Consider the following 27,617-nt stretch of genomic DNA (forward strand, 5'->3'; position numbering starts at 1 on the left):
AGGGCCTGCCCTTGCTTTTAAGGGACCCCTGGGTGAACTCAACCTCCCGCACTGGGTGAGCAGTAGACCTAGGGGGTCCTTCCTGAGCCAAGTGGGGTCTCTCTCCTTTGTAGCCAAGAATCCTGACAAACGCACCAGCTATGGACCCTCCATGCTGAGAAGCATCTTCAGTCTTCATGTAGCACCTCCACTAAACAGCCTGGATGGAGTTCAGTATGTGGTAGAGAAGGTTCCCTCTAGGAGAGCCACTCCGGAAGCCACTGTGGATCCTGCGGGCTCCTTACAGCATCCACGGAGTAACTTTGTGTCTCAAGATGCCCAAGGAGCGTGGTACCCAGCCCAACATGTATGCAGTTGGTTGGCGGAAACTGCTGGTTGGAACATTTCCAGGTAGTAGACCTCATCTCTGGCGATATGACTTGGTGGTTGTTGCTGGTGTTAGGTGCTGTCCAGTTGGTTGTGATGCACGGCGACCCTGTGGGAACAGAAGGGTGCACTGCCCAGTTCTGTGCCATCTCAATTGTTCCTGTGCGTGAGCTCACTCTTGCAGCCACAGTGTCAATTCATCTTGTTGAGAGTCTTCCTCGTCTTTACTTCCCCTCTACTTAACCAAGCACGATGTCCCTCTCCAGGGACTGGTTCCTCCTGACGACATGTCCAAAGTGTGTAAGACCGAGTCTCACCCTTCCCGCCTCTCAGGACAATGTTTCAAAGTTATGCATAAGGTTTTTAGCAGCTCCTCCCCCTGAATCGGGGAGCCGATTCCTTCTCTGTAATCTGTTCTTAGTCTGGAAGCTCCGCTGACCTGTTCACTTTGGGCGACCCTGCTGACATTGGACATACCAGTGACATAACTTCCAGCAACACACAAGCCACCCCAGTATGACAAACTGACAGGCAAGTGGTAGGTGGCTTGGTGACTGCTGTACTTTTCCACCAGGCTTGCTCAGTAGATTCATGTTAGCTGCAGGGAATTGCTCTAGCTCTGTCTGCATGTTCTGCAAATGGGCCCTTTTTATTACAGTAAAATATATACCATTGCATCTCTAAGTTGGCTTGGACTTGAAAGCGATTTGCATGATCACCCCAAAACATTCCAACTCTTCTCAGTGAAAAAGAGGAGCTTCTTGCTGGTAGAGCCTTGAACTAAAAATGGTAGTGATGGAAATTTCTGAAAGGTGGTTTTTTAAAAGGCAGTTTTACATTTTCATGTCGTCTCCTTGTGCTAATAAGGCTCTTCATTGATGGTGCCTATCCAGGATTGACAGGCTCATCATTAAAAAGGTCCCACCAGAAATGAATGGCACCCCACCGCTGTAAGCACAGACTCCGACACACGCCACTTGTGTCCACAGAAGCCAGCTCAAGTTTCTCGTGTACAAAAAGCTGACAGTTGGGAACTAGAAGTGTCATGGGAATGTGGGATTTAATTGCTTTCTAAAATGTGGGATTTGATTTTTGTATATTTTAAGGAAATCGTAGAAAGTATGATCAATTTTCTTCCCCAGCCTCCATATAAAATGCTCACATCTTCTGACATTTCTACCCCACCCCCACCCCCAGTGTACGATGCAATCATTGTCGATGTAAATCATGTACGCTTGCGTGAAAAACGATGGGGCGAGCTGACTTAGACCGTAAGGGCATTGATGATGGTGTTTCGTGAAAAGTCAGGAGGCAGGCATCCCAGGGTGGACCCCGGCATCCCAGGGTGGACCCCGAGCTCAGCCAGACTAGCACAGCTCAGTCCTTGCTCTCCGCGCATCCCTCTCCCCTCAGCTCCCCGGCAACTGGAAAGGAGAGTGATGTGATGGGTGCCTGCCGGGAGCTGGACAGAGGATACCTGTGAATGAGCGGCGCTGTTCTCACAACATCTTGTGGGGCTTGAATTATTTCCCAATCTAAACATCTAGTTTTCAACCGAATTGGAGCCCCACAAAAAGCAGGTGAGCCTCAGTTTCCCTTTCTGTAAGAGGAAGACAAAGCCCGTGGCCTTCAGTCTCACCATTGACGGGGTTGTACTAGCTCAGCTGGTCCCTGATTTGGATCTCATTCTTTAGCTTTCTCATGGGAAGCCCTGTGAAAACACACACACACACACACACACACACACCACCACCACCACCACCACCACCACCACCACCACCACCACCACCCCAAGGTAATACATCCTAACGTTTATCATCCAGGGTATCCCAGCAGGCTCTCTGGGTAATGCTTCACATTCAGACTACCTCTGCTACATCTGCATTCTACTGGAACCTCTTCTGAGTCAACCGTAACAAAGATTGTAACGACCTTACTCTGCTCTGGTCTGTTCTTCGAGGGGCAGGTAGGTTAGGATTGGCTTTGTTTTAAATTACTTCCTGTATCCTAAGTCAAGAAAGAGGAGCCTTGGTAGCATCACGGTGACACGGTAGGCTGCAATCTGCAAGGTCAGCAGTTCAAAACCACCAGCTGCTCTTTGGAAGAACGATGGGGCTTTCTACTCCCATAAAGAGTTACAGTCTCTAAAACTCCTAGGGGCAATTCTACCCTGTCCTATAGAGTCCCCGTGAGTCAGAATCAACTCGATGGCAGTGACTTAGAGAGGTTAATTCAAGAAAAGCCCATTAAATCTACTCCATACCATTCTGGGCCCATCAGAATGATACAGAGCCAGGGGTGGGGAATACTCTGCTAGTGGTGGGGGGTGGTGGTGAGGAAGCAGTGCTATAGTGTGCTGGTAGGGGAGTTCTAAGTGGAAGAGCCCCATTCCAAACCAAACCAAGTTCGCTGCCATTGAGTCGATTCTGACTCAGAGTGACCTTGTAGGACAGGGTAGAACTGTCCCTGTGAGTTTCCTAGATTCCAACTTTTCACACAAGCGGACAACCTCATCTTTCTTCCTTGGAGCAACTGGTGGTTTCGAACTGCGGATCTTGGGATTAGTGGCCAAACTTGTAACTGCTACCACACGAGGGCTCTATGTTTGACCTAGGCTGTGTCTTTGAAGACGTTAGTTCATCAATATACTTTCTCAGATTCATATAGATATTCGTTACAGTTGTGCTTGTACAAACAGCTGGAAATAAACTAAACATCTATTAATAAGGGTTACTTAGATAATTTGAACTCTTAAATAAACGGCACTGCAAATATAGATTCACTGAGAAGCAATGCTTTCCAAGATATACTGTTAGTTTTAAAAGGAAAAAGAAAATAGAATGCTGTTTGCATTATTCAAGGATAGTAGGCTTTGTTTTGTTTTGTTTTTTTTTTAAGGAAAGATCAGGAAGGGATGGATAAACATATACCTTTTCTGTATATAGTTAGGAAAGTTCTGGAAGACAGTTGGTGGTGGGATTCAAATAATTTCATCACCAGTCATACTCCTAATGACTGTGTTAAGTATAGCAAAATGATACATCGAAAGGGCGTTTATTGTTTCATGTAGTTAATACTTAAATAAGAATAAAAAACTGGAGGCACAGGGAACCCAGGACAGATGAACCCCCAGGACCAGTGCTGAGAGTGGCGATACCGGGAGGGTGGAGGGAGAGGGGGATTGAAAGGGGGAACCGATTACAAGAATCTACATATAACCTCCTCCCTGGGGGATGGACAACAGAAAAGTGGGTGAAGGGAGACGTTGGGCAATGTAAGATATGAGAAAATAATAATAATTTATAAATTATCAAGGGTTCACAAGGGACTGGGGGAGCAGGGAGGGAGAGGGGGGAAAGAAAAAAGATAAATGAGGAGCTGATTCCAAGAGGCCAAGGAGAAAGTAAATGTTTTGAGAATGATGAGGGCAACGAATGTATAGGTGTGCTTTACACAATTGACGGATTGTAATAAGAGTTATATGAGCCTCAAATCAAATGATTAAAGAAAAGAATAAAAGGGGTATATAAAACTAGATTATATTTTAAAGACATTTTAAAGTATGAATGAAAAAAATATTAAATAATATCAGACAAAAAAACACAAAATGTTATTTAAGATATTTCCGTTTTGCTTCTTGATTGGCATCCTCACTTACAATATTCTTTGCTTTTATTCAAGCATCATCAGCTGTGTGATTTATGCTTAACCATCTTTTCACTACAGGAGCAGGGTCTTATTCCTTTAGAGGTAGGTCAATAGAAAATAGTCACTGTGTTTCATATATTAGAAATAGGCGACTTCTCTAAGCATATTATGTTCATCTTTTAAAAGCTCCTTCCTATTTCTTTTGAGCTTAAAACCATTGTCCTGACAATATTTTTAGCCTTTTGAGGACTTGGACGAATTGCATAATTCACTCCTAATATTTCGTGGGAACTTGGGGAGTAACGCAAAGCTAAACAAATGACAGCATGTCGCCCTTTGGTTGTTTGAAAGCTTTCTTTTTACCCTCCATGTTTGTTTACTGGAGTAAAAAATGCAAAGGACCACACATACAGTATTTCATCACAAGTGTAAAAGGTTTATGAAATGGATAAATAAATACTACACGCATAGTCCTGGGTAATCTTTTATAACTGTGGACATTACTACGGGCGTGGACAAGATGGTGCAGATGGACATTAAAGAAGAGTAAGGCATGTAAATTTGTGATTTCCCGTGCCCACCTTGGAAAGAACCCTGATTTCAAATGCCATTTTAACAACTGATTCACTGAATTCAATTTAAAAATTGGGTATCAGGTCTGCAGAACTGGTGCGAGCCAGCTGAATCCCAGGAAACTGGTCCCAGTGGTCACTTCCCTGGAAAGGAAATTGGGGAACTGTGGGAGAGTGATGAGCCCTGATGGAATTGTGGGATACTAATGGGACTGCTAACAGCAAGGTCAGAAGTTCAAAACCACTAACCACTCAAAGCGAGAAAGATGAGGCAGGCTCCTAAACTGCCCTCCAGGGTCTCAATGAGTTGAAATCCACTCAATGGCCATGTGGTTTCTTTTAGTAGGGAGTTGAAGGGCCACCACTTTTCTTTTCTTTTGGGTGGGGGGACAGTTTTCTTTTATAATAATAGTCTCATACAGTATTTGTCTTTTTTTAGTTATTAAATACCTTTATTGGGGGCTGTTACATCTCTTATCACAATCCACACACTCATCCAGTGTGTCAAGCACCTTTGCACATATGCTACTTCACCATTTTCAAAGTGTTCTCTTCCTTCACGAACCCCTGATAAGTGATAGATTATTATTTTCATATCTTACATCGTCCTCTATCACCCCTCACCCACTTTTCCATTGTTCATCCCCCCTGGGAAGGGGTTATAGATTGATCCTAGTGATCGAGTCCCTTTTTCTCCCCCCATCTTCCCCTGATCCTCCTGGTATCTCTACTCTCATTGTTGGCTCTGAGGAGTTTATCTATCCTGGATTCCCTGTATTGCAAGCTCCTGTCTGTAGCAATGTGCATGTTCTCGTCTAATCTGATTTGTAAGGTAAAATTGAGGTCAGGATAGTTGATGGAAGGAAGATCAAAGAACTAGAGGAAAGTGTGTGTTTCATCAGTGCTGTACTACACCCTGACTGACCATTTCTTTCCTGTGACCCCTCTGTAGGGAGATGTCCAATTGTCTACAGATAGGCATTGGGTCTCTACTCCATGCCCCTCCCTCATTCACCTTGGTTATGATTTTGTTCTGGGTGTTAGATGCCTGGTACCTGATTCTATTGACACCTCATGATCACACAGGCTGGTGTGCTTCTTCCATGAGGGTTTTGTTGTTTCTCAGCTAGATGGCCACTTGTTTATCTTCAAGTCTTTAAGACCCCAGACACTATAACTTTCAATAGCTGGTCACCATCAGCTTTCTTCACCACATTTACTTATGTACCCATTTTGTCTTCAGCAATTGTGTCAGGTAGGTGAGCATCACTGAATGTCGGATTGTTACAACAAAGTGTTCTTGTGTTAAGGGAGTACTTGAGTTGAGGCCCAATGTCTACCTGCACCCTTAATTCTTAACATATAGACATGTGTACATAGATCTATTCCCCTCTCGTTATATAGAAATATATTTACATATGTACAAGCCTATATTTAGACCTCTATAACCCTTTGCCTCCTGATTCTTTCCTCTATTTCCTTTTACTCTCCTTTTGTCCCACCATCATGCTCAGCACTTCATTCAGGTTTAGTAATTCCTTGCTGCTACATTGCCCTTGATTGAGCCCCACTAGGCATCCTACGACCTTCCTTCCATTGATTTTAGTTCACTTGTTCCCTTGTCCCTGAGTTGGTCCACCACCAGCCCCCTTCCTTTCTCCCACCTCCCCTTCTCCTGTTTCCCCCTGGAACCACTGGTCCCGTTCTTTTAATTTCAGAACTATTTATCCCACCTAGATAATATCTTATCTAGATAGACATTCAGATACATTAATATGCACAAACAATCAGCAAAGCCAAATAAAACAACAAAGGAAGTCAAGACCAACAACAACAATGACAACAAAAAGAAAGCCACTGACAAAAATGGAAAGGCTCATAAATAGTTCAAGGTCAGTTTGTTGGCCTTTATGAGTGTTTTCCAGTCTGATGGAGTGCCACGCTCTGTCTCCAAAGACTATTTTTGGTATTCCCAGGGGATTTCATCACTTTGCTCCCCTTGCTGCTCTGTTGCACGCCCTGAGTATTTCGCCCCAGAGTGATGGAGTCAGATTGTGCACAATTCCCACACTGTGTCCCCAGTTGTTGTCCCCAGAAGCACTATGGTTTAGTGAGGGACATTGTGTCACATGGTGGGGTCGGCCCTATGGTCCTCTCTGTGCGTTGTCTGCTCCAAACAGGAATATCATCCTCAGGGCTTGATGGGCAAGATGTCCTCCCCACCCTCTCCATCCCTTTTCGTTTCTCCCATGTGTTCTAGTCAGATGTGCCCCTCTCCCAAAGCTCTATCCCCAGTGCTGTCCTCTGAAATACATTCTTCTGAGCGGGGGTTCACATAGTTGGGATTGGGGCCGACCCTGCAGACCTCTCTATTGGTTCCCTGGTACATACCGGTACATTGTATTCACGTCTTGGCACATCGAGATGAAGGCTGGTCTCTCTCTCTCCCTCTCCTGCCATCCACTTTTCACCGGATTTCTTTTGCTCTGTTCATAAATTTACGGGATATTGTTGTCGATTTCATTTCTTGAGATGGGCTGTGCTCGCTCCAGCAGCACATGTACTAAAATTGGAACCATACAGAGAAGATTAGTATGGCCCCTGCACAGGGATGACACGCAAATTCATGAAGTGTTCCATATTTTTAAAAAGGAGAGAGATAGAAAGATGGGCTATGTAATTATATTTCTTTTTTTTAATCCCTCCAGATTCCTAATCCCTCAAACCTAACGAGTAGTCAGAGTGGCTTAAGGAAGAAGGAGAAGGAAAACGAACATTGGAATGAGCTGGAAGTCAGGAAAATGAATGATGGTAATGCCGGGGGTGCTGACATGGCACCGCTGCCCCCACGGCGTTCCCCGGGTGGCAGTCTCTATGGGACAGGTTGCCAGCCCGTTTCCCGAGGGACTTCAGACTGCTGAGTGCTTGACTGTTGGGTCGCATGAATTCCATGAGATAGACACTGGTGGACTCCCAAAGACTGCGGAGACAGACTTGTTCGTACTTCTGAAGCCGCCTATCCAAAAATGAAGTTGGGGAATCTGTACACCTAACAATTTCTCAAGTAAATCTAATGCACCTACCAAATTGTGAAGGATCTGCAAAGTAAAATAAAAATGATTATGAAGCCACGCATAGTGGTACATTAGTTAGGCACACTCTCTGGGATTGACTTGTAAAGATTCTGACGCCCATCAACTCTCCAGAGCAGCGTAGAACTGCTCTGCACGGTTCCCTGGACCGGCATCTTTATAAAGCAGACTGCTGCATCTTTCTCCCTTGGACTAGTTAGTGAACTCGAACTTATAGGGCCTCCAACTGTTTGAGTGCTTTGAACACTGCGACACCAGGCCTCTTTCCTTAAGTATGACAGCTTAGGAAACCATAAGGGCTCATTCTTCTCTGTCTTATAGGGTTGCTATGAGTCAGATTCCAGAATCGACTGGACAGCAATGGGTTTGGGAAGCACGTTATCCGGTTAGATTGGGATTTGATTCACATGCCTATGAAAGTCTAAATCACTGTAGTCTAAATCACCCTTTTGAGGCCCAATTAATTCTGCTTTGAATATTTTGTCAATAGCATGAGTTTTCATCAGTGGAAGGCATACTGAATTAAGAAACATTTCTGAAATTTTGTTATGAAATATAGATGTTAACCAATATTATTTGTGACACATGGCCATATATCCCTCTGAACTCTGGGGGCAGGGGGTGGGTAGAATTATATGGGATATATGTCTCTCTGGATGCTGCATTACTGTGGTAGTTATATCATCTGGTGTCAATTTGAGACTTAAGAGTGAAGGGGTAAAGTTTAGCTTGTCGATCGGGGTACAGCTTGATGACATTTAGAGGCGCACCATGGAGATAAATTACATGATGGAGGCAGGACACACTCAGTCCCTGAGAGGCATTACTGACAAAAAGCCTGATGGAGCTATGCTGATGCAGCCAGAGCCAGGAGCTGGAAGAGCCACATGGAGACCCACACCAGCTTCAACCACCACTGGATCCACAAGACTTCCCACCCACTAGCCTGTGCTCTTCCTATATTTGGTGTCATTGCATGTGTTTCACGAGTCTGAAGAGGAATTTATAGATTGGTATCAGACATAGAGGTTAATATAGGACTTACGGACTTGATCTGGACTGGGCTGGGATGTTTTCTCAGTATTCAATTGGTCTTTTATATAAAACTCTTTCTTTTACGCGTATGAATGTCTCTGGATTTGTTTCTCTAGTCAACCTAGACTAGCACAATTGCTTTCAAGATGCTGTGACAGCTGCATACAATTTAGGACTCCTGAAAACCCCACATTTGTCTGAGCATGGAATCCGCATGAGAAAGATAACTTCCAAAGAATGCACCAGAACTTGGAAAGATCCCCCAGTAAAAAAGTGAAAGGAGATAAAAGTTTTATAAAACTGCCCAACCCCTCAGACAATATCACCAAAGCAGTACTCCGTGGCGCATGCGCATGTCTTCCCTTTCAAATGGTTAGACAGCCCTCTCCTGATGGCTGCTTGCACTGTCACAGGGGAAGGAGCTACCCCAGAAGCCCCAGAGGAAACTACAGGTGGGTCACAAAAGGGTAAAATAAGGTAAATGTCCATTGCTTGCATCCATGAAGTCCAGAAGTAGGCAGTCCAAATTGGCAGCTCACAAAGAAATTAGAAACTTGGACTACTTCCAGTTCATCCCTCCGCCACACCTTAAGCATAATTTCATCCTCACCGTCCAAACTAGTAGCTAGAACTCCAGGCATCATATCTGCGCCCCTGGTCAAGAGGAAGGGGGAGGAACGGGGGCTGAAGCAGCAGCAAAGGACATGTGCCAACCGTTCTTTTCAGGAGATGCCCCAGAAGTGATGTCTTAACATTCTATCTCCACTGCCCAAACACAGGTCATCACAGAGCCAAGCCACGTTGCAAAGAAGGATGAGAAAGATCTTTCTCCAGGAGGACGCATGCCTCGCTGACCATCGGGAATGTTATCACAAAGAATTCAGAGGGCACAGGTACTGGGCACCCAAACAGCAATCCCTACTTGAGATATAAAACTATTGTAGGGGTTACAGATGAAGTTGAACTACATAAAACAAATTTTTTAAAAGAGACAGAAACCTACAGCTATATTTCCTAGCAATTGAATAGTTTAGATAAGGTTGAACTTGACTTTTAAGAATTGAGTCTAGGATCTGGCTCTACTAGGTTTATACTGTTTTCTTCTGCTTATTGTTATTGATATAATGATGGATAAAATGGTGATTGGGAAGTAAAAATAGAGAGTTTGTAAGTCTACTTGCTTTCAGCTATCAATTTGAATCTTTAAATGAATTAGGACAAGTCTGCAAATAAGGCTCTGAAAAGATAAGGCCCACCAGTGCTTTGGAATACTCAGGATGTTTGCATTGGAAGAGGCTTTCCCAGGGGGGTGTTGACAGACTGAAGAAGAAAATGGAACCTTTGGGCTTTCTGAATTTTGAACTAGTGGTTTGCGACTAAGGCTGGAAAAATTTGGAGCCATGAAGGAACTCTCCTCTCTAGGACTGAACGTTAAAGGGAGCCTGTGGGCAGGCTGTAATGCTTGCTAGGTGACCACCTGGATCCACTTGTTGAATGGAAGTGGGAGAAACGGAACAATAGAGAAACAGATTGTGTCTGGCCACTGACCCATGGACCTGGCTCACCGAGACTAGAGAAGAGGAGAGTGGGTTCCCTGGTCTGAAGTTCATGACTTATCACAGGGGTAATGAGAATTTGTGATGGGGTCCATAGTCTAAAGAGGAGGCAACCAACGGGCACCCTGGTGAGGCTAAGTGAAGCAGCCCACAGTGAGTTGAGCAGAACCTGACCAGATGAAGAGAAGATTTCTGGAGCCTGTGAATTGGTGCATGTTGCTGCTGACTTTACAGATGGCCTGTCCTGATTTGACTTTGCTTATGGATACCAATTCACAAGGCTCCAACTTCACATCAATGATCATGCTTGTCTCCTCAGAACACTGGGTTGGTATAAGTGGGCAGTATAGAAATTGGATACTCAAAATGGGGAGGATAAAGGCAGGAAGTGGCTGGCTTCCAAGCTTTCATAGATGGGGGAATATATTCATACGATTATAGGATTGAGGTACAGGCGTTCACATAATGGCAATTGTTAGGCATTAAATATTGCTGTTTTGTTCACTTATAAAATATTATGTCTAAATGGGACTGGCACATTGTGAATTGTATGCATTTTAGTTTTATCCTGTTAGGTACAAATATGACTTTATTATTGTTTTGTTTAAAAATTATCTTTGGCTAAAGAGTTATGTAAACATGTCAAGTTGACAAGGGGTGGTCTGTGGTACTTACATAATTGCATGTCAACTTGCTTAATAAAATAAAGGCGTGTAGTCTATCTAGCCTATCAGATCAGATCACAGCCTCTCTTCCTCCCTGGAGGTGGGACACACACACTCTCTCTCTCTCTGTTTGACCTTCCTGTTGACAAGCCACATGGAGCCATACTGATGGCAGCCAAGGCCCTGGAGATGACTCCACCACCACTGGATCCACAGGACTTTCCACCCACTGGCCTGTGACCTTCCCGCATTTGGCATCATTGCATGTGCTGTGTAAGTCTGAAGAGGAATTAATGGACTCGCATCATACATACGGGCTAATGTCAGATTTATGGACTTAATCTGAACTGGACTGGGATGTTCTCTCAATAAACAATTGCTCTGTGATATAGAGCGCTCTCTTACACACATACAAGTATCTCTGGATTTGTTTCTGTAGTCAACCCAGACTAACACAGTCTCAGAACCCCTTAAGGGGTCGCTATGAGTCAGCACTGACTTGATGGTAGCAATGATCCTAGGATGAGGCTTTCTGTTCCCGGGAAGAGTTAGTCTTGGAAACCCACGGGGACATTTCTGCTCTGTACTATGGTCAGAATGGGAGTCGGAAGGGACCCAATGACCTCCCAGCAGCTAGCGACAAATAACCCACTGTGAGAGGAATGACAAGTCTCTAAAGGAGACAGAATGGTGGGTCCTGTTCAGGGTCCAAGAGTAACCTTGACTGGGAAGGGGATGAGAGAACCAGTCTGCCCAGTTACCGACCCAGTAGGACAGGGTAGAACCCACTACACCGCCAGGGCTGTATCTTGACCTGCTTTTGCTATGTGCCTTCAAGTCAGTTCTGACTCATAGACCCCCACCCCCGGCCGTGCAAAACAGAGCCAACACCATCCAGTCCTGCGCCATCCTCCCACGTTTTCCTATGTTTGAGCTCATGGTGGCAGCCACGGTGTCCATCCATCTCACGGAGGGCCTTCCTCGTTTTCGCTGGCCCTCCGCTTTACCAAGCATGATGTCCTTCTCCAGCGACTGGTCTCTCCTGACAACATGGCCCACGTTCCTGAGGAAGTCTCGCAACCCTCCCCTCTCCGGAGCATCCTGGCTGTACTTCCTCCACCTGTTTGTTCTTCGGGCAGTCCATGGTAGTTTCATTATTCTTTGCCAACACCACATCGAATACTTTAAACAGGTCTGTGCAGCCGATTCACCTACTGCAAGGTGTCGTTTCATCTCCTGACGGCTACTCCCATGGATCCAAGCAAAATTAAATTCTTGACAACATCCATCTTTTCTCTGTTTATTGTGATGTTAACTATTGGTCTGGAAGGATTTTGGTCTCCTTTACATGGTAATCTCTCCTGAAGGCTACAGTCCTTGATCTTCAGCAGCAAGTGCTTGAAGTCTTCCTCACTTTCAGCAAGCCAAGTTGTGTCATCTGCGTATCTCAGGTTAATAAACATTCCTCCGATCCTGATGCCACATTCTTCTTCATATATATCCAGCTTCTGATGATTTGCTCAGCACACAGACTGAGTATGGTGAGAGGATAAATACAGGCCTATCACTACAGCTTTCCTGTTTTTAAACCATGCAGCGTGACCTTGTTCTAGTCACCCAGATGCCGATGGCCCTGAGCCTCAATGCCTTTCTAGCCAGTCATCCAGGGACAGGTATGTGAAGGTGACATAGCTGAGCCCCAGGAAAGAGGAGCTTTCAGTAGAGAGGGGACAGCGTCTCTGGGAAGATGACAGGAACAGAAGCAGCACCTCCAGCACGGGAAGACTTCGGAATTTGTGAGCTGGTGTTCCTTAGGCAAGTGGTTACCACTCGAAGCGGCACTGGTGGGTGACAGTCAGCTCACAGCTAGCTTGGCGCTGCCTTAGGGCTCTTGCTCCTGGCAATTCCTCAGCCTGAAAGCACCCCCAACACCCTCACCCACCCCCTGGCTTCTTGCCTCATCTCCATGCGGTTGCCTCCTCCCAGCTCCCTAGTCTCATAGAAGCATCCTTGGTCTTCCCTGCGGTTCCGGCTTCAGAGAACTCAACAGTATCTGAAATTACCCAGTGGATTTGACTGTGTAGGACTGCCTGCCTGCCACAAGCTAAGTTCTATCACAACAGGAACCACGTCCGTGGCATCTGTTTGGCTCACCCTTCTATTTCTGGGATGAGTGCGGTGCATTTATGAGTTGCTGAAAGAAGGGACAGATCCTGACTGAAGCCACAGGGGAAGCCCCACACTGTAAATTTCCTGAGTGCTTTTTGCAGGTTACTGGGAGTCTGTCAGTGAGCAGAGGGACCCTATATCCATGGGCTGTAAAGAGATGGGATTAGCACGGAGGTAAACAGATAACACAGAGAGTAAGTAAATGATATCTATCTATAATGTAATGGAGGGAGCCCTAGTAATGCAAGGTCAGCAGTTCAAACCCCCTACCTGCTCCCATAAAAGTGAACAGCCTCGGAAACCCTATATTGGGTCGCATGAGTCCGAACCCCTGATGGCAGTGAGTGGTCTTTCTGGATGAGTAATGGGGCCCTGGTGGCAGTGTATTTATTACAAGGAGGACTGCTAACCACAAGATCCACTGTTCAAGGCCACCGGCTGCTCTAGAAGTAAATGACTCCCCTTGGATGACGTAAACTGTCTGTACCAGACTACTAACCTAAAGGTTGCCACTTTGAACCCACCTGGCAGGTCCTTTGAAAATTGTTTCCATAAATATTACAGGCAAGAAAATCCTATGGAGGGAGGGGAAAAATGAGGAGCTGATACTAAGGACTCAAGTAGAAAGAAAATGTTTTGAAAATGATGATGGCAACCTATGTACAAATGTGCTTAGCACAGTGGATGGATAGATTGTGATAAGAGCTGTACAAGTCCCCAATAAAATGATTTTTTTTAAGAAAGAAACCCTATTTTTTTAAAAATTGAAAGAACATCCTATGGCCCACTCCTACCCTGTAACCCATTTGGTGCCCGGGAGGCTGAAAGATTCTAATTCAGGTCACAGGATTATTATTATTTTGGTGGGGGGGGGGGATGGATAGATATAACTAGAGATACCGGAATGTCAGATACGATGCATAAGAAGAAAGATATGGCAGCCAAGACAGAGGGAGAAGCAGAGTCGATAGCTTGGGGGGATGGGGGCCAGGGAGTTACAGAAAGTGGCCAAGGACACTGCCCCAGGTGGATGTAAATACACTCATGAGTTAGGGAGAGTGGCAGGTGGGTTTCTGGGCAGAGGCAGGTTCCTGGGTTTGCAGTAGGGGAGCGGGGAGAGGAGTTGGGAGGGGGGGGGTAGCAGTGTGTTCTCAGAGTGTGGGTCCACGGAGCAGCTTCCAAAGCTCGGAGGTGACCCAGAAGGGCCTGCGCGCTCCCTAGTAGGCATCGGAGTCGGGGTGGGGGGTGGAGTCTGTGTTCGAGTCCGAGACACAGCAAAGTTGGAGAGCCGCTGGCACTTTCACCCTGCACGCTAGCACGGACCTTTATTTCCCTGCTGGCCCGGGGAGCTGCCCTGGGTGCTCCTGATTTGCCCGTGCCCACGCCCAGCGGGGGGTTCTCTGCCCCCCGCCCTCCGCTCCCGCCCCCCCCCCACCGCAAGGACCCGGTCCCTGCAAACCAGCCAGGCGGGCCCGGGCGGCAGGTGCAGCGGGGACAGGCGACTCCGGAGGCCCCGCGGGGCTGCAGGCGGTGCGCCCCCCGGTCTCCCGGGGTCCCCCGAGGCGCCGGGCGCGGGCTCGGCGCCAGGCCCCGGAGGCGCGCGCCCAGGCCCGGGGTCTCCGCGCGGTCCCCGGGGCGCGGCGGCGGCGGCGAGCAGGGCGGCGGGGCCAGCGCCCTCTAGGCAGCGGAAGTGGCGCCGGCTTTACATCCGTCCTCCCGCCTCGCCGAGTTGGGAGAAGGCCGGCTGGGAGGGGGGGCTGGAAAAATAAAAGGAAAAGTGCCCGCACCATGTAATCCCGCGCCCTGCTCGGCTCCCAGGCCGCCCGGGGCTCCCCATCCGCGGCCATGAACGCGAGCGGCGAGGCCGAGGGCTTCCCGGGCTCCGTGCAAAGTAAGTGCCGCGCCGCGCGCGCTCCGGGGCCCAGTGCGCGCTCCGGGGCCCGGGCCCAAGCGCGTCTGCGGCGCAGCCAGCAGGCCCGGGGCCCCGAAATCGGGGTGACGGCCGCCAGCCGGCTCGCCGGGATCGCGACGGGCGCGCGGCGCCAGGGGCGCAGGAGGGAACCGGGGGTGCGCACCCAGATAGGGGGGGTGCTCGCTAGCCTGGCAAGGCCCCCTTAGCCAGGGAGCTGGTGGGGGGGATGCTGGGGACACAAATCACTATCCCTTGGGGGCATTACCGCCCCCACCCCCGGTGGAGTTTGGGGGTAGGATTTGGGGTAACCCGGACAATGCTGATCTGGAAAACTTCTCCCTTGGAGGCTCCTGATGCCAAGAGCATGGGGCTGGAGGGTTTGGGCGTCCGGAGGTCGGTGGGCTCCCCGGAAAGCCTCTCTCCCCTGGAAAGTGGGACTCTGGATGGGAAACCGGTGCGTTGCGTTTGGGGGCTCTTTTTTGAGATTTCCTGTGGAGGGCAGCAGCCTCATCCAGTCCCCGTTTCGCCCGGGGCATGGCTCCACCACGTGCAGCCCTGGGGCCGCCGCCCACCAGCCACCTGAGAGCGGGAACACTTCTTTTAAAAAGCTCCCAGGCCCCACCCAGAAGCTCTCTGGGGAGGGGCAGGGATCGGCCTGCCTCCTCCCGCTGCCTGGGCGGCTGGGAAGCTAGGGAAGTTGGAGAGACCAGGCATAGGGCTGTGCAGGCACCTGATCCAGAGACAGGGTCTCCCCGCCCCCACTCTTAACCTTGGAGGCCGCGATCCCAGACTTGGCCGTCTCTTGCTTGCATGACTTGTAAAAAGCACAGGTCTCCCCCAAACCCAGCCCCCGACACCCCATTCTGACACCATCTCCCAGATGGGATTCAGTTCCCTGCCTGGCGCTCTCTGCTCTTCACCCAACTCCCTCTATATCTTTGGGTCACTCTGGGGTTGAAACTGTTGGAGAGCCCGCAGGGGTCCTCAAACTTTTTAAACGGGGCCAGTTCACTGTCCCTCAGACCCATTGACTATAGTTTTAAAAGAACTACAAAAAAAAAACATGAACAAATTCCTAGGCACATTGCACATATCTTATTTTGAAGTCAAAAAACACCCGGCGGGCCAGATAAATGTTCTCGGTGGGCCGCATGTGGCCCACGGGCCATCGTTTGAGGACGCCTGGGCCCTAGAGGCATAAAGGGGGGTGGCTCTGGGGGCATTTCACTGGGCCCACTTTTAAAGTCTGGTCCTTGTGGGTCTCACTGACAAACCCCCAAGATAGGGATAGACTATCATTCTGAATTCTCAGCGAGGGGGCAGGGGGATACTTTCAAACTAACTCAAAAGGGGACTTCAGTAAGAACCAGATAGCTGGGGCCAGAAGCTGGTGGGGCTCTCTGAGCAGGCCTCTTCTAAGCACTGTCTGGGTAAGACACCAGCACCCTGTGACAGAGGAACTTCTCCCCACCCCCACCCAGGGTTAAGAAAATCATGGCACCTGGACGCCAACTATATACACAGAGATGATGCTTGCTGTTAGTGAAACTTAAGAAAAATGGGAAGTGATGGCTGTAGCACTTCCTTGGTCAGAAGATTAGGACCTACAAGGGAGCTTCAAAAAGTTAGTGGGAAAATCCCATGATCTCTTTCCTTTTATTTTCCTGCACATGTTCTGGAGCCCCCCCCCCCCCCCATGGAATCCTCTGTCATCCGTAAGTAGTTATGTGTATGTTGTGGTTGCGTGCCGTGGATTCCAACTCGTAGCGACCCGATTGGACAGAGTCGAGCTGCCCCCTTCAGGCTTCAAGAGCGGATTTCCAGCTCTCTTCTACCACGCACGGCTGGTGGGTTTGAACTGCCAACCTTGCGGTTAGCAGTTGAACACGTAACCATTGTGCCACTGGGGCTCCTTGATCCTATTTATAAAGAGCTCTTAGCACCATTTGCCTGTCAGTTCGTCACACAGGTGGCTTGTATGTTGCTGGGATGCTGGGAGCTAGGTCCGTGGTATTTCAGATGCCAGCTGGGTCACCCGGAGTGAACAGGGTGCAGCGGAGCTTCCAGACTAAGGACAGACTATGAAGGAGGGAGGAATCAGCTGCCCACATTGGAGACAGCGGACACAGACAGCGTTATTCATAGAGAACAAGACTTACGTGTATGTGGGAAAGGGATTTATTTTTCAATGCATTGCAGATAAACAAGTATTTCACAATATTGATGGTAGGCATAGGCGGGAAGACTGTTAGTGATTCTGGTGTATTTGTGAGTTACCTTCTAATAAGGCAAAGAATGAAAACTCTAAATGCGTGGGTTTAGAGATTTGTTAACTACTTGTGTCTGCTGATTGAATGGACATTTTATATCACATGCAGATAGGGCGCCAGGGGCCTATCAGAGATGAACAGTGTGAACTGCCATGAACTAATGGCCCTGTCCGTCAGGGGCCCTGGAGGCACAGCGGTTGCGTGCTGGGCAGCCGACCACAGGGTCAGCAGTTCCGAAGCACTAGCTGCTCTGAGGGACAAGGATGTGGCTTTTTATTCCCGGGAAGTTACCCCCAGGGGCAGTTCTACCCTGTCCTGTAGGGTCACTATGAGTCAGAATCCACTCGGTGGCAGTTTTCCACACAGAACGAAAGTCTGAACAGAAGTAACAGAACACCCAAATGTCATGGTCTAACGAGAAGTCGCGGTTAATATCAGATTGGATCGGTTCATTGGAACAATGGAGTAAGGGCTTGCCTCTCTAAAGGGACTGTCACATATTCCTCGTGGTTACAGAGTGGCTGCAGAAGCCCCTGGTGTTACATCAGCATTCCAGATGACAAGAGGAGAGTGCCGGCTTTGTCTGCTCCTTTTAGCAGGAGAGCCAAAAATGTCCCAGACGCTCCTCCAGCACTGTGCTGAGGGGGTTCCCAAGTATTTAGGGGACCAAAATTATTTAGACTTAGTGGAAGGGAGATAGGGGTTGGTAAGATATGAAGATAATAATAATTTATAATTTATCAAGGAGCTACAAGGGTGGGGGCAGAGGGAGGGCAAAAAGAGGAGCTGATACCAAGGGTTCGATAGAAAGTAAATGTCTAGAAAGGAAGGATGGATAGCAGCCTATGTACAAATATGCTTGAGACAACTGATGTATGGATTGTTGTAAGAGTTGTGAGAGCCCCCAATAAAATGATCTTTTTTTTTTTCTTCTTTTACATTTTATTAGGGACTCCAACAACTCTTACCACAATCCATACATATACATACATCAATTGTATAAAGCACACCCATACATTCCCTGTCCCAATCATTCTCAAGGCATTTGCTCTTCACTTAAGCCCCTTGCATCAGGTCCTCTTTTTTTTTTCCCCCCTCCCTCCCTTTTCCCCCCTCCCTCATATGCCCTTGGTAATTTATACCTCGTTATTTTGTCATATCTTGCCCTATTCGGGGTCTCCCTTCCCCCCTTCTCTGCTGTCCCTCTCCCAGGGAAGAGGTCACATGTGGCTCCTTGTAATCAGTTCCCCCTTTCCAACCCACTCACCCTCCACTCTCCCAGCATCGTCCCTCACGCCCTTAAAATGATCTTTTAATTTAAAAAAATTTTAAGGCAGAAAAGTTAACTCAGGAGAAAAAAAATATTTAGACCAGTGGTTCTACAAGTGTTGTGGTGGGCGGGGTATTTACATTTTGGAAGAATTGGTTTCCATCACAACAGCTCTTAATTGGGGTGGGAGAGGACAGCTGGCCCTACATAGCAAGGCAACCCCACCCACCAGATTGTCCTTGCCCCAGTGCCTCAAGTGTGACATGGGCCACTGGGGTCTCAAGACACTGCTGCTAGGACAACTGAGATTCTGTTTGCAAGAAAGAGAGGGGCTCTGGCAGTGCGGTGGTTAAACCCTGGGCTGCTCCCTGAAAGGTTCATGGTTCAAAGCCACCATCCGCTCCACGGGAGAAAGATGTGGCAGTCTGCTCTGGTAACGATTTACAGCTGCGGGATCCATATGGGGCAATTTTACTCTGTCCTACGGGGTGACCGGGAGTTGGAATTGACTTGGTGGCAAGGAGGATGGGCTGGGAGCCAGCCACAACTGCTACCCAAACTAGCCCACCCACCATGGTAACTCCAGGGGTGTCAGAATGGGGCTGTGCTCCCTGGGTATTCCAGGCCTTTGTGAAGCAGATTGGAAGGCCTTTCTTCTGTGGTGCGCCCGGCCGGGTCTGAACCTCTTGGCCAGGGGTCCCGCATGTCGATCTGGGGACCCCTCCAGTGTCACATTGCCTAGAGTTGATCTGTGACCCTCCTCTTGTCCCCTGGAGTCCCAGGTGGCACAACTGTGCTGGTGGAGCTCACCCCGGACATCCACATCTGTGGCATCTGCAAGCAGCAATTCAACAACCTGGACACCTTTGTGGCTCACAAGCAAAGTGGCTGCCAGCTGACCGGCACACCCGGGGCCGCCCCCAGCACCGTCCAGTTTGTGTCGGAGGAAACTGTGCCGGCCACCCAGACCCAGACCAGCAGCCGAACCATCACTTCGGAAACCCAGACCATCACAGGTACGGAGGGGGGGGCGGACAGGGGGAGACGGGGGTGGGAACTTCGCTGTGCCCCAGATGCCTCTGCGGAACTTGTTAAAAATATCGGTTCCCAGCGCTGGCCCCCTGGGCTTGCTGATTCATTATTTTTAACAAGCTCCTCTGGGAAGCCAGCTGCATGGCCAGGTTATGGAACTGCTGGGTTAAAACATGAAGTGTTCCCTGGTGGAAAGTGCCCTCACGTGTGAGAAACGTCACATCGACAAAAAGCAGGTTTCTGAAACGAAAACGGACGGTACGTTAAGAAACACAGTGTTTGTGTAAGCCGTACGGGAGATGCATCGTGATTTAAAAAGCGGTTGTTGGGGGCGGTGGGAATACTTGAGTGGCCCCTGAGTGGGCAGTACTTGTGCAAAGAGACTAAAAACGTGTTTGGAAACAACAAGCCACATAAAACGAATCAACAAGCATTGGCAACGCCCCTGCTGGCCAGGAAGGCAGGTAGGACTGTCCCTGCTCTTGGCTGTGCTGGGTGGCTCCCCCAAAATGAATTACAAGTAGACCCCAAACTTGAAACATGCACAATGAAACTATAAAAGTTAACATTACACATGCACATTCTTGTAAAGCCTATATAATTCGTCTTACATATTCTCCAGACAACTTTAAAAATATAAAGATAGATATGCTTAGCCTTACTTAGCTAAGGCATTCACATTCAAAATTTTTTAAATATCATGTACACAATTGCTATGCACCAGTCCTGGTTCCTCGTGTTACCACATGACAGGGTGGAGCTGCCCATGGTGCCCCAGGTTCTCATCTGCTCTTTTCTCCCACAGCACGCCTGGGGAGTTGAACCACCAACCTTGTGTTTAATAGCTTCAAAATGCTTAACCAGTACACCACCGGGGTTCCTTAAATACACACACATGTATTTTTATACTAATATCTAAGTGTGTGTGTGTGTGTGTGTGTGTGTGTGTGTGTGTGTCTGTCAGTCTGTCTGTCCCAGGATGGTGCCATTAAGTGCTCAGCTACTAATGGAAAGGTTGTAAGTTCAAGCCCATGCAGAGGCAACTCAGAAAAGACTGTTAATTTACTCCTAAAAAATCATCCATCAAAAACTCTGTGGAGCCCAATTCTACTCTCACACACAAGTCAAAATCAGCTTGATGTCAACCGGTATGTTTTTTATAGAGAAAGTATACAAGGAGGTACCCTCCCCCCCCCAAAAAAAAGTGGAATTGTGCTGGGCAGAGTGGAGCTTTCATAATATGAGTTTTTCCTGCTAGGTGAGCACTGAGCAACTTGGTCTGACTTAGTGCACCCAGTGGTGTCACCTGGGAAGGTTCTCTCTGGTCACAGTGAATTTTTACTAAAAGCAGTTTCACTCAAACCTTGTTTTTGTGACGGCCGATTTAAGAGAACAGTGTGCAACTATGACATTTTGTTTCCTGCTCAGGAAAATTGCTGCAGAAACTGTTGTGATGTTGAACACAGCTTACAAGGACAGTGCTGTGGGAAAAACTCAAATATAGGAATAGTTTTCTCATTTCAAAAAAGATGAAGTGTTTATTGATGACAAACCTTGTTCTGGATGTCTGTCAATTCCCCAATGGACAAAAACGTTGAGTCCTAGGGCATTTGGGGTTTGTTCCACTGGCTCAGACTGTTACTCAGACTTCCTATTTAGAGGTTCTGAAAAGATGGTGTAGCAGTATGCGACAAAAAAGGCCTGATTAGTGGCAGGTGGGGTTTTGCCACCACAACAATGCACCTGCTCACACAGCCGCCTCAGTGCGCCAGTTTTTCAGGAAAACAAACAAACAGCATGCCTGTGTTGCCCCACACACCTTGCTCGCCTGACCTTGCTCCTTGTGACTTCTTTTTGTTTCCACGAACGAAGAAAGACATGAAAGGACAGCGATTTGACAAAGTAGTAGAGGTGGAGAAAAAAACGAGGCAGGTGTTGTCAGCCATCAAAGCAGATGATTTTGAAAACGTTTTCCAAGAATGGAATCACAGATTAAGTGTAATGGACAGTACTTTGAAGGTGATAAGTTGTTTGTAAAAACATTTAAATACATAGCTTTGAAAAAAATCTGGTTTTTTGGGGGGGCTACCCCCTCCTATACTATAGGCCATGTATTACATATACTATAGACACACACACACAGTGGTATATACCAGGGAGTCCTGGTGGCATTGGGCTGCTAACTGCAAGGTCAGCAGCTTGAACTGCAGCCACTCCGCAGAAGACAGGAATCTTTCTATACAGTCTCAGAAACCCAATCTCAGGCAGTTCTACCCTGTTCTATAGGGTTGTTATGAACTGGCATCCACTCAATGCCAGTGAGTTTATTATATGTACTACATTCAAAACAAAACCAAAAACCAGCAACTCAGAGTGGCTGGTGGTTTTGAACTGCTGACCTTGTGGTTAGCAGCTCACAGCATAACTACTGCACCACCATGTATACAATCACTATTCCTGACAAAGAGAACAGGTTGCTGGAGCACCCCTTCCCCCACCAAGAAAAAGAATCACAAATATGAGTAAAACTACAAAGGTTGCAGCAAATAATGTTTGTAAACCGAAGTGTAAACGAACCCAAATAACAAGTCAGCAGTTTGGGGAAGACTTTTGTGGCCTATAGGACTAAGGCCTAATGTCCCTCATATAGAAAGAACACACACACACACATCAATGAAAGTAGAGAAGAACACTGAGACACGTTAGCAAAGGGCAGCAGGTGATACCCAAGAAACTATGAAAGGATGCCCCCACCGTCTCTGAAATCGAAGAAAGATAGGGAGTCCCAGGTTACAAACAAGCTCCACTGCTAACAGTCTTTAAATAGAGCTGTGGGTATGCCAGAACAAGTGTGGAAGGCTCTTATTTAGCCATACTTACAAACAAACAAAATAACCTCACGAACACTGGGTCGATTCCAACTCACAGCCATCCTATAGGACAGGGTAGACCTGCCACTATGAGTTTCTGAGATGGTAACTCTTTACGGGGGTGGAAAACCTCATCTTTCTCCTGAGGAGCAGCTGGTGATGTGGACTGCTGACCCTGCAGTTAGCGGCCCAATAAGGCTCTAAATCAGTGGTTCTCAACCTGTGGGTTGCGACCCCTTTGGGGGACGAACAATCCTTTCACAGGGGTCGCCGGTTCATAGCAATAGCAAAATGACAGTGATGAAGTAGCAACGAAAAAAATTGTATGGTTGGGGGGTCCCCACAACACGAGGAACTGTATGAAAGGGTCGCAGCGTGAGGAAGGTGGAGAACCCTTGGTCTAAACTTTTCTGTGATGTGAAAACTGCAGGAGCAGCTGGTGAAGACAATGCTGATGAAGCCATTTGTTGCCACTGGGTCGGTCCAAGCCTTTCAAAATGAGCGCATGTTTATGTAAGATTACAGGGGGATGGGATTTGTTCTTCGGTGGATGTCTGTAACCCAAGGATTACTGTAAAGTGCAAAACAAGGCTCAGAGGCGGAACATAAGTTTATAGACTCTATTTGGAGGGCAATCTTCTGATATCTTTCAACTTGAAATCTAGATGAACACTCTAATCCAGTGAATCTACTTTGAGGTACTTATCCTATAGAACTTCATTTTTTTAATTGTTTTAAAATTCATTTAGGGTATGTCAGGTAGAAAACGTAGAGCTTTTGTATGTACACATCAAGAGGCAGATGGAGAAATATTAGAGATTCAGATGATATCATATTCACAGGAATATGACTTGGCCTTGAACAGGGAAACTGGTGTGCAGATTGAATAAGGATAGTGAACGGATACAAGCCTGGCACACCTGTTCCTGATTGTGCATCATTCACTATCCCCTGGTTCCGACTGCTGTGTGTGTGTGTGTGTGTGTGTGTGTACAGGTTTCACACGAGCACAAGGAAGTGTCTTAGAATCCCCATGCTTTGCAATGTTCGTCCTAGTTTTCTGCGGTCCGCGTTGTCAAATACCTTTGCATATCAACAAAACACAGGTAAACGACTATCTTTCTGGTACTGTCTCCTTTCTCCCCAACCCCATCTACCCATCAGCCATGATGGCCCACATTCCACATCCTCTTCTGAATCTGGCCTGAATTACTGGCGGTTCCCTGCCGATGTGCGGTAATAACCACGGTTTTTTTAATTGCCTACAGCAGAATTCTACTTGAGTGTGATCTTCAGGACATTGCTCGATAATTTCTACACTCTACTGGGTCCGCTTTCTTTGGAACGAGCACAAATATGGATTTCTTCCAGTCGGTTGTCTAGGTGTCTTGGCATAGACTCTTGAGTGCTTGTGGATGCATTTGATTGACAGTCTGTCGGGTCCTGGAGCCTGGCTGTCCACCAGGGTCCCCAATGCAGCTTGACCGGTACCACCAGTTCTTGACCAGCCACCACCTCCTGCGATGGCTGGGCGGGACCAATTCTCTTTGGCACGGTGGCTCTGCCTAGTCCTGCCATCTTTGGGTGCTTCCTGCAGTGTTCCGGGTGTTGCCCACAGAATCTTTCGATATTGTAACTTGAGGCTTGAACTTTTTCTTCCGTCCTCTTTTGTAAACTGCTGAGTATGTTCTTTCAGTTGGGTTTTCTAACTCCAGGTCTCCAACTAGTTCATCGTAAGACTTTGTGCTCTTGAGCTGCCCTTTGAAATCATCGCCGCCAGAGAGGTAGTCAGTGGATTCCTTTGTGTTCTCTCTGGACAGGCCCGTGTAGATCGTCACCACTCAGGTTGTTGAAAAGGTATTTCAATTGAATAGTTCGTTGGTCTTGAAAACCTCTTTTGTGGGATCTCCAGCGTCATTTGTCACCAAGGTCCTGTTTTCTAACTGATTCCTTTCTCTGTTTCTGACTTGTATATTCGAATCACCGGTCATTATCAATGTGTCCTGATTGCACATGTAATCATTCTCAGACTGCCAAAGTTGGTACAAAGGCTTCACTTTCTGCATCGTTAGTGGGTGGTGCATACACTTAAATAATGGCCAGATCAACCAGTCCTGCTTGGGGACCAGATGGATATCACCCTGTCACACACAGCATCGTCCTTCAGCATAGATCCTGAAATGTTCTGTATGATGACCTCATCGCTTCCAGCACTGGATACGCCACCGCAGTGTGACAAACTGATGGGAGGGGTAGGCGTTGGAGCGAAGAGGTGAATTTTGTCTTCTGAAGTGTATGTGGATGTTTGGCAATAAGCAAGTCTGGCCATTGTTTCACTTAACGCATCCAAAGTCACATCCCTGCCCCGTTCATAAATAGAGGGGTGTGTATAAACTTAAAGAGGGTCCTGGTCACTCAGTCGGGTACAGTGTGAGGTCAGAAGCAACCCGCTCTGGTCCCCATCGGATTCCCAGTGCATGGAACAAGCTACCGGATTCCCACTGCATGGAACAAGCTACCGGATTCCCGCTTCATGGAACAAGCTACTGGATTCCCTGTGCATGGAACAAGGCTTCCACAAAGACGCTCGCATCGCTGGGTCAAGAACAGCCTCCCCATCACTTCCACTGGTGAAGCTGGCTGCACAGCCAGAGAGAAACGTGAGTTCTTCATTCAGAAAGGTTCCCTGCCTCTGCGCCCTTCCACTGCCCTTGTGCCGTGGCCAACTTCTGCCCACACGCTCAGGCCATGCCAGGCGCCCTCTGTACCCACCGTTCCACCGCCCAGCGTGAGGGAACTAGAAGATCCAGAGACAGATGCCGGGTTTGCCTCCCTCCCTGCACTCACTTCCTCTCTCTAGTTTGACTCAGCGCATCTGTACACAGGGGCCAGGAGCACCAGGGCGGGTCTGTGACAGAATTCTCCCCTGCCACGCAGGAGCCCCACGTTCCATTCCCAGGCAGCCACCACCCTACCCATCTGCCCGTGGAGGCTTGTGTGTTGCTATGAGGTCGAACCCGTTTCAGCGTTTGCTTCTAGACTAGGAACAAAGGCCTGGTGACCGACTTCTAAAGATCAGCCCGTGAAAACCCTGTGGATTATGAGTGCCTGGTTTGCAACTGGCCGTGGGATGCCGCGGGGCCCGGGGGAGTTTTCTGTTGTGCCGATGCTGGTCACCATGCGCTGAGGCTGACTGCGGCAGCTGACAATAACAACCCAATAGCCAACCAAGCTGCTGCCGTGCAGTCGATGCCGACTCACAGCCATCTGGCGTAGGGTCTCCCAGACAAGACTACTTCTCTACCGGAGTGGACAGCCTGTCTCATGCTTATTGGGAGCACTGCCTGGGCAATCCTAGCAACCAGGTGGTTGGGTCATTTCAAGATGAGGCTGTCTGCTCCCATCAAGAGTTTACGGGCTTGGAAACCCACAGGAGCAGTTCCACACGATCCTATCGGTTTGCTGTGAGTCAGGATTGACCCAGAGCTGTGAGTTTGGCTTTTCTCTCTGGTTGCCGTCTTCCTAAGGAGCCCTCGTGGCACCGTTGAGCATTGGACTGCTAACCTCGAGGTCATCCGTTCGAACACACAGCCTCCTCTCTTAGGTCAAACTATGAGGCTTTCTGTTCCTGTAACAAGTGACGGTCTCCGAGACACACAGGGCCAGTTCTACCCTGTCCTGCAGGGTCGCTGGAGTCCAATTCGACATGATGGAAGTGAGCTTGGGTGTTTGGGGTCTGATCCGACTCCTCATGAAGGGCCCGAGACAAACGGGGCTTCCCCTCGCAGCCCTTTCTCCCCGACTCCCACGCACCGGCATCCTGTTTTCACGCCTTGTCTTGGTGCCTCGGGCTGGTGTGTGGTCCCGGAGAGTCGTGTAGTTTGGCGTTCGGGAGCCCTGTCCCTGCAAGTGTGAGATTCAAGTTCCCACCAGCTGGCAGCTCCCAAGTCTCTGTGGGATCAGGATCCCTGGGGAGCTTGTTAAAGACACCGGTAGGTACCCGGGCCCCACCGCCCGCTCCGCCATCTGTGGGGCTGAGAAGCAGCATCTGTGTTAGTAACAAGCTCCCCGGAGAGTCCAGCTCTCAGCTGGGGTGGAGAGGCCCTCACCACACAAGGCCACAGTGCCCCCAAACCCGGCAGCTTTGTCCATCCACTGACACGTTGCAGACTGGTCGGTCCCCTCGGCAGCACATTATCCCCATCCCTCTCCCCTCCGCCCGTGTCCCCGGCTCTGCAGCAGCACTTGAGTGTGAAGTCACCCTTGCTCTGGGCCTGATGGCTCTGACAGCGGACTGAAGGAAGTGCTTTCCTCTTGGGGCAACTGGAGCCCTGGTGGCACAGTGCTTAAGCACCCAGCTGCTACCTGAAAGGTCGGTGGTTTGAACCAGGAGGAAGATGTGGCCGTCGGCTCTGTAGAGTTCCAGCCTCAACGACACTTTGGGGCAGGTCTACTCTATCCTGTAGATTCTCAACCCTTCACAGGGGCCGCCTAAGACCATGGGAAAGCAGATACATACTTAACAATATATAATTACTTACTGTTTTGTGGTTAATCCCTATGCTTTAATCACGTTTCGGTATGTTCAATTTGTAACCATGAAAACACATCCTGCATATCAGATATTTACATGACAGTTCATCACAGTAGCAAAAGGACAGTGATGAAGTCGCAGTGCAAATAATGTTTTGGCTGGGGGGTCACCACCACACGAGGAACTGTGTGACAGGGTCGCGGCATGGGGAAGGTTGAGAACCACTGCTGTAGGGTCACCAAGAGTCAGCATCGACTCACGGGAAGAGGGTTACATGGGCCCAGTCTGTTAAGTGATGGCTAAAAAGAAATAAATGCCACATTGCTGACAGTTGGTTCTGACTCATAGCAAGTCCACAGGCACAGAGCAGAGCTGCCCCGTGAGCTGGCTGGGCTGTGACCTTTCTCAGAGAAGCCCCCTGCCTCATCTTTCACCTCTCCCCTGTGGGGCGGCTGGTCGCCCCAACAGGTGGTTTTCGGTTGGCAGGTGGGTGCTGTACTGCCGCAGCACTAGGGTCCCTGGCCATTGGTGGCGGTGGTGTTGGGTGCCATGGAGTTGACTCTGACTCTTGGCGACTCGATGTCTTACAGAACGAGACACTGCCCGCTCCCGTCCTCACCCTGGTC

General features: G+C 48.5%; 1 protein-coding gene and 1 non-coding gene across 4 annotated transcripts in view; both read left to right on the forward strand.

The window, feature by feature from the left end:
• Positions 1–7,125: 7,125 nt before the first annotated feature.
• On the forward strand, positions 7,126–7,232 carry LOC142423532 (U6 spliceosomal RNA). Its single transcript, XR_012779163.1, has one exon. It is a non-coding gene; the product is annotated as a U6 spliceosomal RNA (small nuclear RNA).
• A 7,424-nt stretch (positions 7,233–14,656) lies between these two features.
• ZFP64 (ZFP64 zinc finger protein) overlaps positions 14,657–27,617 on the forward strand; it is a 69,932-nt gene continuing 56,971 nt past the window's right edge. Inside the window, exons 1-2 of one of the 3 annotated variants that reach the window (XM_075528524.1) lie at positions 14,657–14,994; positions 19,332–19,571. In XM_075528524.1, coding sequence (XP_075384639.1) covers positions 14,949–14,994; positions 19,332–19,571 — 286 coding nt within the window. In that variant the 5' untranslated portion in view covers positions 14,657–14,948. The remainder of the gene's footprint in view (positions 14,995–19,331; positions 19,572–27,617) is intronic. The other 2 variants (XM_075528523.1, XM_075528522.1) reach the window with 2 other exon arrangements.

This window comes from Tenrec ecaudatus, chromosome 12 (genome assembly GCF_050624435.1).
Source record: "Tenrec ecaudatus isolate mTenEca1 chromosome 12, mTenEca1.hap1, whole genome shotgun sequence".
NCBI lineage: Eukaryota > Metazoa > Chordata > Mammalia > Afrosoricida > Tenrecidae > Tenrec > Tenrec ecaudatus.